Source organism: Takifugu rubripes, chromosome 20 (assembly GCF_901000725.2).
Source record: "Takifugu rubripes chromosome 20, fTakRub1.2, whole genome shotgun sequence".
NCBI lineage: Eukaryota > Metazoa > Chordata > Actinopteri > Tetraodontiformes > Tetraodontidae > Takifugu > Takifugu rubripes.
Genome location: NC_042304.1, coordinates 8,681,305 through 8,695,454, shown reverse-complemented (window position 1 = coordinate 8,695,454; position 14,150 = coordinate 8,681,305). Strand labels below are relative to the sequence as shown.

The 14,150-nt window shown below is 47.6% G+C and overlaps 1 protein-coding gene across 1 annotated transcript in view; it reads left to right on the top strand.

The window, feature by feature from the left end:
* agbl4 (AGBL carboxypeptidase 4) overlaps positions 1-14,150 on the top strand; it is a 180,953-nt gene that overhangs the window by 160,407 nt on the left and 6,396 nt on the right. The window contains exons 8-11 of the mRNA XM_029828419.1: positions 1,082-1,196; positions 2,582-2,693; positions 10,531-10,683; positions 12,979-13,141. Of these exons, the coding sequence (XP_029684279.1) occupies positions 1,082-1,196; positions 2,582-2,693; positions 10,531-10,683; positions 12,979-13,141 (543 nt within the window). The remainder of the gene's footprint in view (positions 1-1,081; positions 1,197-2,581; positions 2,694-10,530; positions 10,684-12,978; positions 13,142-14,150) is intronic.

Here is a 14,150-nt window from a genome sequence, read left to right as displayed (position 1 = left end):
TGTGTGTGGGGGGGGGGGGGGGGGTACACAACACCTTTCAAAAACGGCTGTATTGATATGTGGATGGAAATTTAATGGTGGTGCCTCACATAGACACATGAGAGATGCATCCATCTATCTATCTATCTATCTATCTATCTATCTATCTATCTATCTATCTATCTATCATCCATCCATCCATTCATCCATCCATCATCCATCCATCCATCCATCCACCTATCATCCATCCACCATCCATCCATCCATCCATCCATCCATCCATCCATCCATCCATCCATCCATCCATCCACCCATCATCCATCCATCCATCCCATCATCCATCCATCCATCCATCCATCCACCCCATCATCCATCCCATCCATCCACCACCATCCATCCACCCATCATCCATCCCACCATCATCACCCATCATCCATCCACTCCACCCATCATCCATCCCCCATCATCATCCACCCATCCATCATCCATCCACCCATCATCCATCCATCCATCCCATCATCCATCACCCATCACCATCATCCATCCATCATCCACCCCATCATCATCCATCCACCATCATCCATCCACCCATCATCCATCCACCCATCATCCATCCACCCATCATCACCCATCATCCATCCATCCACCATCATCCATCCATCCATCCACCATCATCCATCCCACCCATCATCCATCCACCCATCATCCATCCACCCATCATCCACCCACCCATCATCCACCCATCATCCATCCATCCACCCATCATCCATCCATCCACCCATCATCCATCCATCCACCCATCATCCACCCATCATCCATCCATCATCCATCCATCCATCCATCCACCCATCATCCATCCACCCATCCACCCATCATGAGTTGGCTTCCAGCCTGCAGTGTGCTGCCTGTTTTTCCAGCCCTGTCAGCTCCATTCCATTTGTATCGATTTCGCCTTGACTTCTCCTCTTCCTCCCCTGATTCTGACAATGCTCCTCTCTGTCCTTCCTTCTCCTTTTGTTTTTCGAAACTCAATTAACTGCCGATCCATCTTTGGTTTTTCTTTGTGCAAATACGCGCGTGTGTGTGTGTGTGTTTGATGTAGGTGTGATTGACTTTCTGGTGAGCCAGCATCCCGTGGCTCGGATCCTAAGAGACCACGTGATCTTCAAGATCGTCCCCATGCTCAACCCCGATGGAGTTTACCTGGGAAACTACAGGTAAACAAATGCAATTAGGTGACGTTTATTTTTTCAGTGATAGACACAGAACTCCTATAGCGCACGTTTTTATCACTTTCCACCTTCTTTACTCCACACTTAGAGGGCTTAATGAATTCATATAGCTCACAGCAGTGCATCTGTTAAAGATACAGGCCCGGTAGTTAGCTCTAAGGCTATTCTCTCCGCCTGTCTCCATCAGTGCTCTCCTCATTTCTGTCTTTAACGCTATTCCTTCAGCACTGTCGGCATCCTCCTCTCCTCTATTCTCTTTCCCTTTTTCATAATTGCCTTTTACTTAATAGGCTCAGCCCCAGGAATACTAATGCACACTGAGATAAGCATCAGCTCTTTGCTCTGGTGTGTTTCCGAGTGCCATCTAGTGGAGATGCGGTGTCGTTGCATCCAAAACGCCTCACTGGGAAAAATGTCACTTTGTTGAACGGTGATTGCTGATTGACAAATCCTGTTTTCATGCTTTTTCTGTCACACGTTTTCATGCAGGTACTACTTTTACCTTACTTAAATCTCTCTTACACACACATAAACACACACAGTGCACAGCTATCCCGGCTAGGAGACGAGGAAACATGCAACACAAATAATCAATGTCAGTTGATCCAAGGAAAACAACTGCACCTCTGCTCAGTTTCTCCCTAGTGTCATCACCATGGGCTTAAATAAATATAAAATATGTCAGTTTGTAGATTTACTGATGCAACCTCCCTGCTTGTCTTGGACCTGTGGCGTCATTAGTTGATGGGCCAGCATGCTAATGACTGATCTGAGCTCACCGTTTAGACATGACTGCATTTGGTCATTAGAACCTGCCAACAATCGTTTTCTGATTATTAACGCGCCTCGATTAGGCAAATGCTTGCCAACCCTGCAAATACCCGTAGCTCTCTGCTCAGCATGGTGGTGGAGCACTGCTTTACAAACTCTGCTCCCGTGTGCTGTTTGGTTGCTAACGCTGACTAATGGTGATAGGAGCAGTCAGCTCCCAGGTAATTTGGTGTTACGGCAAATTCAAACAGATGCAGCAGTAACCCAGAGCAATAACAGCGTCCAGAATCACAGCTCCAGCTACCACAGTTGAGCAGATCAGCTGCGGTGGATCTGCAGAGTGCTCTATCAAAGTGTGAAATCATCAAACCTGCCTCCCAGGCATTGGCAGTGTAGTACTCACACCACAAATGTACCACACAAGCTAAAGATACAATGCAAACCTTGAAAAAAATGCTGCTTCTTCAATGCTCGTCCCACGTTGCCAAACTTTACCTAAAATTACCGATGGCTGAAATCATGTCTCTGTGTGTGTGTGTGTGTGTGTGTGTGTGTGTGTGTGTGTGTGTGTGTGTGTGTGTGTGTGTGTGTGTTTTCAGGTGCTCTCTGATGGGCTTTGACCTGAATCGGCACTGGCAGGATCCCTCTCCATGGGCTCACCCCACGTTGCATGCTGTCAAACAACTCATAGTACAGATGAACCAGGACCCGGTCAGCACACACACACACACACACACACACACACACACACACACACACACACACACATTAATAGAGTGTGCAGTACGGTTCTCTGCCTTCCTGCTTGCTTCAGCGTGTTCCTCTGAAGCAGGTTCTGGCTGCCTGCACCTGGGAATGTGGGTGGGACAGTCAGCACCTAGAATGTCAGCTGGGCTCTCCTGACCATTCAGAATTGTTACTGAGGCATTTTACTACGCTGTCAGTCTGGAGTTGCTGTAATTTTTACCTCCTCTTCAGGCAGAGGAATGTTACCCAGGCAGGCAAGGGATTTCTCTCTTTGTTCCTGATGTTAATTATAAGCACAGCAGCAGGTTGGCGGGATTATTGAAGGTCAGCGTGTGTCCTGGGAATACTCTGCCCTTTTGTACATTCCTCTAATCCTGATAAGAGAGGGAGCGGGCCGGGATGGGACGGAGGGCAGTCTAGAGATGGGATAAGGCGTGGAGCTGGCATCAGGCAGATTAACCTTTTCCCCTGATGCTGACACACTGATCGATAGACTCTGTCATGGCAGGGCGATCCACTCCTGGCTGTCATTCACACATAAACACGCTCGCGCACACACACACACACACACACACACACACACACACACACACACACACACACACACACCGGACTCATTCTGGGCAAACCGACACACATTCCAACACGTACCTACAGTGCTTCACTGTGCTCTGAAGTGTTCTTAATCACCTCCCATCACAGTCATTTTCGCTTGCATCTTGATTAACATTACTATATTACCCACTTATTGTCCACAAATATAAGCTCATGTATTGTGTGATATCCATTGAAGTCCAGTGTTTCCTAATCTGAACCTCTGAACAACACACATAGGTCTTTATGCTTCAACCTGCTGTGGATGAATTTCATTCTCTTCCGTTTTCCTCCTCTTATCCCTCTCTGGGCAGGAGCCCAGACCGTCCTCTCCCCAGCTACCTCCTCCAGCCCCTCCAGGAGAACACCAAAGTGTTTCAGGGCTACATGGGAAATGTAATCCATTCAGCGCGTGCTGGGTCTGCCTCAGGGTCTCCTCCCAACTGGACGTGCCTAAAAAAGCCTCCCCATGCAGACCCCGGGGGAGCATTCTAATCATGCCCTGGCCGCCCCAGTTGGCTCCTATAAACATGAATGTCTGAGCTCCTCACTTGTGTCTGTGATTCTGAGCCTGGCCGCCCCCCCGAGGAGACTCATTTCAGACATCCGTGTAGCTAATCTTATTGTTTCGGTCACTCCCCACACTCCTCGCCACAGGTGAGGGTCAGGAGCTAGATTGACCAGTAAACTGACCCTTTGAACCCACTTGAGCTCCTCCAGTCGGCTGCTGATGCTGGTTGCTGGGATTTCAATGGTAAAGGTGTCGTCCTGAATGGATTCGTTGCACAGAGAAGTTTCTCTGTGGACCTCTGCAAACATAAATCCGCTTTGTTTGTCATTCACTATGACTTCTAATTTAGATATGCGCCAGGCAACATAATTCAAAGTCACATTGCCGCATGTTGCACAAAACCATTTAGCCTGAGATCCCATCCGTGATTTCTGTGACAGACCCCCTCATCAGTCCAAAGGGAGTGTTGATCATTGTGAATTCAGCGGTGCTGTGTTTGTGCAGAGAAAATCGCTTCCTTGTTCACTTTGGGACAATAAATTCCCAGACAAGTGCTGTTTAAATCAAAGCTTGAAGCGCGAGTAATCTAGTAGAGCCATCAGTCGGTATTTATGGCTGCAGACTTTTACGCGACGCACGTTTGTGCATCACTTCAACGCAGCTGAGGACATCTGTATTCATCTGCGTTTGTGAAACTCAACAAATTATGCCTAAAATTTAAAAATAAGTAAACTGCTTCAGAGTTTCTCACAATGGCATTTCAACGGACTGATTAAGAGCCTTCTACTTCCTGGCTAACTGACCAGCGTCTGATGCAACACGATGGTGATATTTACATCTGCACCGGCACGGCGTGGGGGGTTCGGGAAGGTCACCCACTGTGAGGGTGCAAAGGAGATCTTTTTGCTGACCCACTCCACAGTAAACCCGCTCCTCTGAAGGCCACCTTGCCCAAGTCATTTACCATCTGCAGCCGCACGCCGGTCAGCAGGGGAAACGGCTGAGAGGCAGCGATGCAAGCAGCTATAATCTGTTCCCAAGCTACCCCTGTGTTTGTTTTGAAAAAGAAAGAAAATGGAGAAGAACGGGGGGAAAGGGAAAAAGGAAACAAATGAACCCATCTCTCTCCTATAGCGCCACTTCTTCGGCTCATTTATCAAAAGGGGGAGAAGAATTCTTTTTGATTGGCTGATTACCAGAGACATTCATCACTGGCCAACATGTCCCCCTCCGATTTGACACTGCCATTTTGGATAATTTGTTAAGGACGGCAACGAGGTCATTGTTGCCGTGGATTCTGTCTGACCTTTTCAATATTAGAAAATTAATTTTCAATTTGAAACAAATGTATTAAACCCTGTCACAGCCTGTAGATGGATCTCACACCTTGAAATCCTCCCTCATGCCCTTCTTCACCTCCCACTGCACCATTTTTTCTTCTTCTGTTCCCTTTCCTTCAGTCGAATCTCTTTTGTGTGTGTGTGTGTGTGTGTGTGTGTGTGTGTGTGTGTGTTGTTCCTCCTTCCACCCTCTCTTCCTGATGTGTATCGTCCTCTTGGTGTCAGCCAAGCATTTCTGATCCATTTTTGAGATTTACGGCCAATTTTACCCCATCATCTCTGCGTCATTTCGATCCCACCGCCAGCCTCCTCTTTATTCTCCTTATCCTTTCTCCCTTTGACGCAAATTTATCGACTTTTTACAGAAAATGCAGCCGAATCCATCCCATTTTGGTGATTTTATGCCTTCCTCCCCCAACTCCAGGACACAGGCTTTCACCTTATCTCAGCCCTTTTACGTAACAGTTCAAATTATGTTTTTCAATATTCAGCTCTTCATTCTCATCATTTCCTTCTACTCTCATTTGCTCCCCTCTTACAGGTCCGAGACGGCGTCCGTTCAGGTTGATTATGAGTCACCTCTGTGAGCATAAACAGAAAAATAAAAGCATCAATCTGAGCAGAGAAGAGACTGAGGGAGGGGGGAGGGAGGGGCAGAAGGGAAGACAGACGGAGGGAGACGTTTGTGTCGTTTACTCTCGTTCGTGAAGCAGGTTGCGCCATCTGCCATGTTCTGTCATTTCTACATCATTAGAGGGTCACTGGCCATGTGCCCCCGCAACCTGAAATAGCTTCTCCAGCTAATGAAATGTTGGACCTGGTGCTCCGCTGATATGACTCCCTCTCCCTCCATCCCTTCCGTGCGGGACCGTTTGACCAGGTGTGAATATTTAATGCTAACAGTGGTCCATAAGCTGACAAATCAAACGGCTCCCTTACCTGAGCAGTTACTGCCAAAGTGACCTTTAAACAGGCTGGAATGGGGGCAACCAAAGGCTTGGTGGAGCTAAAAACCACAGAACTTTTCTAACATGCAGCACCGAGGCATGTTGCTCATGGATGGCTGTTGCAGAAGTTACTTAGGTCAACCAGGTGGATCACGCGCTTAGTGCGTATGACCTTTGACCTTAACACTGACTGCAGATTCTGCAGAGGGTGATTTTGATTCCGAGGCACTTCTGTCCAGTCTAGGAACAGCAGGCTGGCTACACTGAGTTTGAGCCTAAGGCTGATGATGCAGGACGCAAGACAAGTGTAAAGAAAAGTTTAACCGAGACGGTAGGATCGTGAGATCGATAAGCAAAATTCCTTCTTCAGAATTCACGTTTAAAGCTGAAAGCTGTCCGCCATCGCTGGGATCTGACGGGCAGCGTTTAAATGTTGAGTCGCGTGTACGAACATCACAGGAAGTTCAACTTTCTTCCTGAACCAGCAGCTATTTCCTCCGAAGGTGCTCTGCTGATGCTGGGAGCTTTATTCAGGAGCTTGTAATCCTGCTTCAATCAGCTCTTTTTCCTTTTTCTGTAGAGATAAGCCGGCATTTACAGACCTCACAGAACCCCCCCACCCCCTGACACACACGTACACACGCGCGCGTGTGCACACACACACACACACACACACATTCTAATTAATATGCGGCAGATAAATACTTGTCTGACAAAATTCATTCGTTTGACCTTCGAGGTTTTACAATAAACTGTCTGCAAGTTCATTGCAAGTTGAGAGTTCCCTGGAGTTTCTCTCTCTGAGGGGTTTAATTTGGACAGCCCCCCCCCCCCCCCCCTTCTGGTCCTCTCTGTCTGTGCCTCAAATTGTCTTCTGACTTTCACTTGCCAGCCTCTGTTTCTTAATTGCCCTTAATTGCTTAATTACAATTTCAAATGAACAATTCTGGAGGTCAGAGCGGGCTGTTAATTGACGCATCAATCACATAGCGGCGCCTTCACAAACGTCCCGCTTTGATTGACGGGGCATTAACTGAGCATTGCAGTACGCCTGGACATGACATTGTCGGGGGCTCCATGGCTGTTACTACGGTTACCGTGTTTATTTCTGCTGTCCTTCCCGTGGTGCTGTGAAGGGGAGCCTTCGGGGCCTATCCAGGACGGGAACGTCACAGATCAAGCCACGTTTTGATGATATAATCAGGATTTAGAAACTTATATAACTTCACTTTGTTGTTGCTAATTGTCCCAAACCCAGAGAGCTGAAGATAATTGAAGAATTTAGAGTTATTTTGGGTTGCAGATTTAATTGTTTTAGCCTTTAATGCCGCAGTTTGGGCCCAAATTAATTAGTTCTGCATTTAAGCCAACAAACAGATTCATGTACCCAGTTGACAGTTTTAATAATTGTTTCGATAGAACAGTGAAATTTAACAATTCATTAAACAACTTTCTGCCAGTATTTGTGGATTTGAGTTCTAAATGCCGCAGCCTGTCTGAGCATTGATGACATCATCTGCCATGAAAGTGATCAGTGACCGATGTAGGCGATGGTGGGGGAGCTGCAGATGGACCTTTGTCCTCAGCAGTTGTTCAGCTCCTCTCACTGGGTCATCCTGGAGACCCACCAGCCAATCACCCTCCAGATCATCCACCTCCACCTTCTCCTCGTCCTCCTGCTCGTTAGACCTGTTGGCTGCACCTGGACCTCGGCTGCATGGCGGGGGCTCCTCATCCCTCATTCCTCCCTCTCACTCTCTCTATATTCTTCTGTCTCTGTCCCATCACATCCCACTGCTCCTCCCTGGGCAGCATTTAGCTCTTTTTTCCCCCCTCTTACTTTTTTGTGTTTTGATTTTCTCTGTTTCTCGCTCCTCGACACCAGTGTTCTCCCCTCCTCCTCCTCCTCTTCCTCCTCCTCCTCCTCTACCTTCTCCCGCTGCTGCTGTTCCTCTCCTCTGGGGCTCCATCCATCAGGTTGTCGGGGGCCGCTAGCGGCTGACTCCCAGCCACCATATTTCACCGCCAGCCAGCCAAGCAGCTGACAGCACAGCCACCGCCAGGAAATTGCTTTGGCTGTGAGCGGAATTTCAAACGCAAGCACGCCGCACCGCCCGGGCCGCCCAAGCTCCGCTTTCTTCTCTCTCTCTCTCTCTCTCTCTCTCTCCCTCTTTCTCCGTCAATCTCTCCATACACACATCTCTATGTCTCTCACTATCTCCGTCTCTTTTTCTGTTTGTCTTAATGTACTTATTTCCTCTCTTTGTGCACCCATCTCTGTATGTTTTTCTATTTACACACACACACACACACACACACAATCACAAATCTCACCATTAGATTGTTGCTTTTCCTCGTTCCCTTCCTCACTCCCTCCTTTCCTCCACTCCTCTTCCTCTCCTTAGTCATCCCCTCTTCTTTCTCTCATCCTCCTCTTTATGGCCCACGGGGAACAAGGTGAGGTGCTGAATTTATAATGGGGGGGGGGGGGTGAAAGCGGTAGATCAAGATGGAGGAGAATGGGGAAGGAAGACTATAGTTGGCTCATCTCTGAGTGAAGGGTCACAAGTGTGTGTGTGTGTGTGTGGGTGGGTGGGGTGGGGGGGCTTGTATTCATGCCCTTGTCAGAAACAGTTTAAGACCAATGAAATCTGGAGCTTCCTGTCAGGAGAGGTTATTTTACTGGCTGTAACACGCCGGCTTTCTCAAGGTTTACTGTCGGCGGCGACGCAGGCTTCCTTTTTCTCAGCAGCTTCTCGGTGACACAGAAACCTGAAGGAGCAACGTCTGGCTTTTTGTGGGTGCAAACACGAGTTTGTTGCGGGCTTAGCGAGTTGAAGTGTTTCCCTAATCTCTTGGGAGAACCAACACACACCATAGAATCCAGAGATGCTCCCTTTGGGTCGGGACATTTGGAGTCTGGTGGTTTTGTCCTTGTGTGTGAAACTTTTTAATAGCTTCTGGTCCAAATTTTACTTTTGTTTATGGGGAGGTATTTGTTTGCTTGCCTGTTTGTTTTGGATTTTTTGTGAAATGGCTGAATCAAGGCCAAATCTGGACCATATTGTGTTGGATGCAGGTCAACAGCTAAACTCTGGGGATCTTTTTTGTATTTATGTATTTCTAGTGTCTGCTATGTGATGAGCTTTTAGTCAGTAAACAAAAGTTCTTGTTCTGTCCCTTGTTTGCTTGCATTTAATTATATTTACTTGTTTTGCAGTGGACACATCAGATTCCTTATAATCATCTTCCAAAACACACAGAAATAAAGTGTAAAACATCTGGTTTATTAGCAAGACAACTATATTCCCTGGCATCATCGGCAACAGTAGCAGCAAATGAGCTAATGCTAACAAATGCCACCAAATCCAGCAGGGGTCATGTGGGTCATCAATGACTCTGTGAGCAGCCTGAAGGTGGCTCACCCCCCTCCCACAGTATTTCTGTGGCTCAAATTTTTACAATTATCATATTTGTCAGCATTTCCTGCTGCTGTCGTCCACTGCGGCATCATCGGCGCCTCTTTATAACCTCCATACACGAGTAGCACCGCGTAAACATGCTTTTACTGCTTCACATGTTTTCAGGTAGCTTATCACTAAAGTCCAAAGTACAGGTTGCAGTATTGTAGGAGGGGCAGGGCGACTTTGAGGAATTGCAATTTCTCCCTGCAACACACCTTTACGCACTACACACATGCCATTTTCCCTGTATGGACACTTCAAAGTACATACCTGCCACCCTCAGATCCTGTCTGTGCCATTGAGTATAATGGCATTCAAGCCCACTCCATCAGAGCAGGCAGCAGGAAGCATCTGTCACTTTCCATATGCATGATACCAATAATAAAGAAACGGCTGTTTCGCCATTAGACGCCTAAAAGTGGTTCTGATCACGATGATGCTGAGGTCAGTGCATGAGAGAATCATGCCTGCCGGAGGGAGCGGCAGCGCGTGTGAGTGTGTGCTTGAGAGAATAAGAGAAAAGGAGATCTTATCAAATCCATTTTCCACCGTGTTTACGAGAGGGCGAAGACATTAAATGCTCAATGTGAAGTCAGCATTAAGCTCACAGATACGTATGGAGCGTGCGATGAACCTCTGACGTGTTGGTGCGAGAGGGCGTGTGCTTTACCCCGTTTTCATCTTAGCCAGCGCCCTTCAGAAGGACACTCTGGCTGAAGTGATGTGTGGGTGGTCGGCTCTGCTCAGGTCGTAAACAGATTCTAGTCAACGGTGTCAAGAGGTTCTTGGGTGAGAGCTCCACCCCAGCGAGGCTGGCACGTGCTGCTCATTCTGTCAGAAACAGATCCCATCTTCCCCGCTAACCTGCTGGTTTTATCTTCTGTGTCTCTCTCTACCTCCATCCCTCCCTGTTCTCTTTGTGCCCCCTCCTTTTTCCTCCATCAGAGAGTCAGCCTGGAGTTCTACATTGATGTCCATGCCCATTCCACCATGCTGAACGGTTTCATGTACGGCAACGTGTTTGAGGAGGAGGAGCGCGTCCAGAGACAGGCTGTCTTCCCCCGGCTGCTCTGCCAAAATGCAGCCGACTTCTCCTTTGTAAGTCACTCTCACAGACACGGCAGACAGGAGGCCCTGGGAGCACAGTTTCACCAGTTCCAGCCCCAGAATTACCTCAGGAAGAAGCCATGAAGTGGTTTTCTCCATAAACACTGACGCTCAGTGAAGCGTTTAACGGTCCCCCGCTGTGGTCCTCCAGGTGACGACCGGTTCATGCCAGCAACAGTTTTGGTCGATGTGGATGTTTTGTTTTGTCAGAATAGGAAAAACACTGGAAGTTTTAATTCGAGGTGTTTATAGGGGAAACCACTTCATGGCTTCCTCCTCAGCTTATTCCTTTTGCAGCCAGTTCACAGGTGAATGTGAAGATTACCTGGGTGATGAAGCATCAGGTGAACAGACAGTCTCACATTGGCTAAAACAAGGCTGGAAGTACCAAAGAAAACACCCCATCCTGTCAAACTCTAACATTATCAGATCCAAATGAATAGAATCATAATAGCACTAGTCCCCCTGACTGTTTTGACAGTGTTTTGACTCCTCAGTCACCCACCAGCACTTTACTGCTGCAGCGCAGCCTCACGGCTGATGGACAAGAGGTCCGAGCCGTTTGTTCGGTCTCTCGAGGTGGCAGGAACCAGAGCAAAGTTTGTTCTGGGCGGGACATTTGAAAGTGCAGAGCTCCTGCAGTAGGCAGGTCATTGATTGGTTATTCCGCCTTCAGCGTGTGAACGTGAGCGTGGAAGGATCGATATAGGCTGGTGATGTCATCTCCAGGATTCACTATAGATGGGCTCTGATGACGGAAGAGTGACGTTCACGGACATAAATATGGTCACAGCCACGCTGACAAGCAAAAATAAAAGCACACCCTTATGCCATCGGCAAAGAAACCGTGGGGGACACCACCCACGCTGTCACCGCGACACCCCCCCACCAGCCGTGCATACAAACCCTAACGACACATTTTTCACACCAATACTTTAGCCAGCAAATCGTTTATTTTCACTCGCGCTGACCTTTGTTTTCTCACTGGCTGTGACATTTCCTAAGAGAGCCACTTACACACATCATAAGGAATAACCTTTATTGCCTATTTACGCACAGCTCCAGTCTGGATTCAGGACCAAAACAGACAGATGGATTTATAGAAATGTCATTGATTGTCAGCGTAACCGTAGCGCTAAGATGGAGGAGGAAAAGGGCGTTTCTGGAGCCTACGGCCCGCTCTCTGCCTCTGGACTGCTGGCTTGACAGCTGGCCCGGGGGGGGGGGGGTCATCTCCCTCACCACGTTTTTGTCCCTGCGCCCATTCAGCACTTACCTAAAGCTCAGTGCAGCAGCAGCACAATCACTGCAAACTCCCACCGGTGGCAGCCAAGTCTGCATTTTAGCAACGCAACTCTCAGCGCGGCGAACTGGAGTGACAGTAAATGGCAACTTCTCCCACAATCCCCCCCCCCAGACAAGGTCATGTTTGTGTGGTGTAGCTGACATGCTGAGAGCTGAACTACTTTTTTCTGCGACAGCCATTTGTGGAATAACTGCATTGAATTAATCTGTGCAAATAAGCTTCTGTACCCTTCCGAGAACGTCCGGGATGTTAGCGAGAAACAAATCATTGACTTTTAATGCATTTTTACTGATGTCAGCCGGTTCAGACAACTGCTGGTGTTTTCATTAAGCCCCAAGGAAGAAGTCAAAATCATGTTGACAGTCAGGTGTTTGGTTTTTTGTTTTTTTTTTCAAACAGAATGTCTGTATTATTTTAAATGCAGACAAAATGTTTTATTATTTTCCACAACTGTTTTTTACTTCGTCTTGGCTTTTGGGGGTCACTGGGCGGGCACACAATGGGTGAAGGCAGTTTGCAGTCGCAGGGCCCTGTATGAGCATTTGTGTGTTTGGTGCCTTGCTCATGGGTACCTCGACAGTGCTCTGAAGGTGTTTTGGCACCTTCCCCCACTACCAGAACACATGTTTTGTCTGCACTGGGGCTTAATCCAAGACCCCTCCACTCCCCAGCCTAGTCCCCAACGTACTCAGCTACCACTGACACTATGGAAACACCCTACTCTCATTACCAGAGATGCAGAACAACCTAACTTACATCAGCACGTAGTTCCATGAGTTTGATCCTCGTCAAATGTCAACGGTAAGCGAAACTGAAATAATAAAGTTCAGTCCTAATCCACTTTTCTCACTTGTTATAACACGGTCGATTTTTTAATGAGGGAGAGGAAATGAATACCAACCATGTGACTGTGTCATCCCTCACAGCATCAGCATCATGTCGAGTTTCAGGATCCAGCTGTCCTTTTTGTGTCCCTGCAGTCCAGCACGTCCTTCAACCGGGACGTGGTGAAGGCCGGCACTGGCAGGCGGTTCCTTGGTGGCCTCCTCGATGACACCTCCTATTGCTACACCCTGGAGGTGTCCTTCTACAGCTACATGACAGCCGGCAGCACAGCTCCTGTACCCTACACGGAGGAAACATGTATCCTTCATGTGTACAGTGTTCATGGGAGGAATACAGGTTCAAAGTGGAGGAAGCAGCATTTACTCTGCTGTCTGCTTATTTTATCACACACAAACACACGCCCAGCCTCTATACTAACAATCTCCCAGACAGTGTGTGTATGTTAAAACCCTTGTTGCCCATTTGTTGCCTGTTGTTGCGACAGATGCGCGGTGACAGAACAGGGGTGTGATAGCCGCTTCTATTGATTTCCCTTACAAAGGCGAGACGAGAAAGGGGCTCACGGTGACATATGCACACAGCCGGGCTTTGAGCGCGATAAACAACGGAACAATGGAGCAAACATGAGTCCTGTCAGCTACAGTCGCGCATACGTTCCTCATGAGACGCGAAGGTCACAGGTGTCTTAATGGAACCATTAGGGAGGAAGTTTTCCTTCTTTTGACCTTCTCAGCACTGAAGAGCTCCTGCGAGCTGGCCGACGGTGGTAAGATCTCACAGATAGAGCGAATGAGAAGAGGGAGGAGGAGAGATTCAGAGAGTGATAAGGACCCGCCATGAAAAGTACGTAGTCTCCTCCACATTACTCAAAGGAAAAGAGTTTGTGTAGACGCAACATCAGTGTCCTCTAGTGTGAAGATCTGGAACTGTCGGCCTCTCACAGACGTTGAAAGTCAACAGAAACTTAAGCAGCAGACAAACTGTCTGTGTGTTATATTCTCCACATCAGTGCTCAAAAACAAAAGGGTGATTCATTGTGCTTTAATTATTCCATATTTATTTCTCAAAACAGGCCAGATTGCCATTTGGAGGAAATCAGAAAACACAAGCAGCAATAGAAAATCAAAGCAAGCGCTAATATTTTATTGGTTTAATTTTTCAGACCAATTTTTGCCTTTGAAGCTGATCTGTTTGGTCTCTTCTGGAAGATCAGAGTACATCCACAGTAATGTGCAAACAATCAACTACTCAGTAATAATTTATGAGATAAACCATCTCATAGGCTCTAGTGCAGGTCAGAAAATCA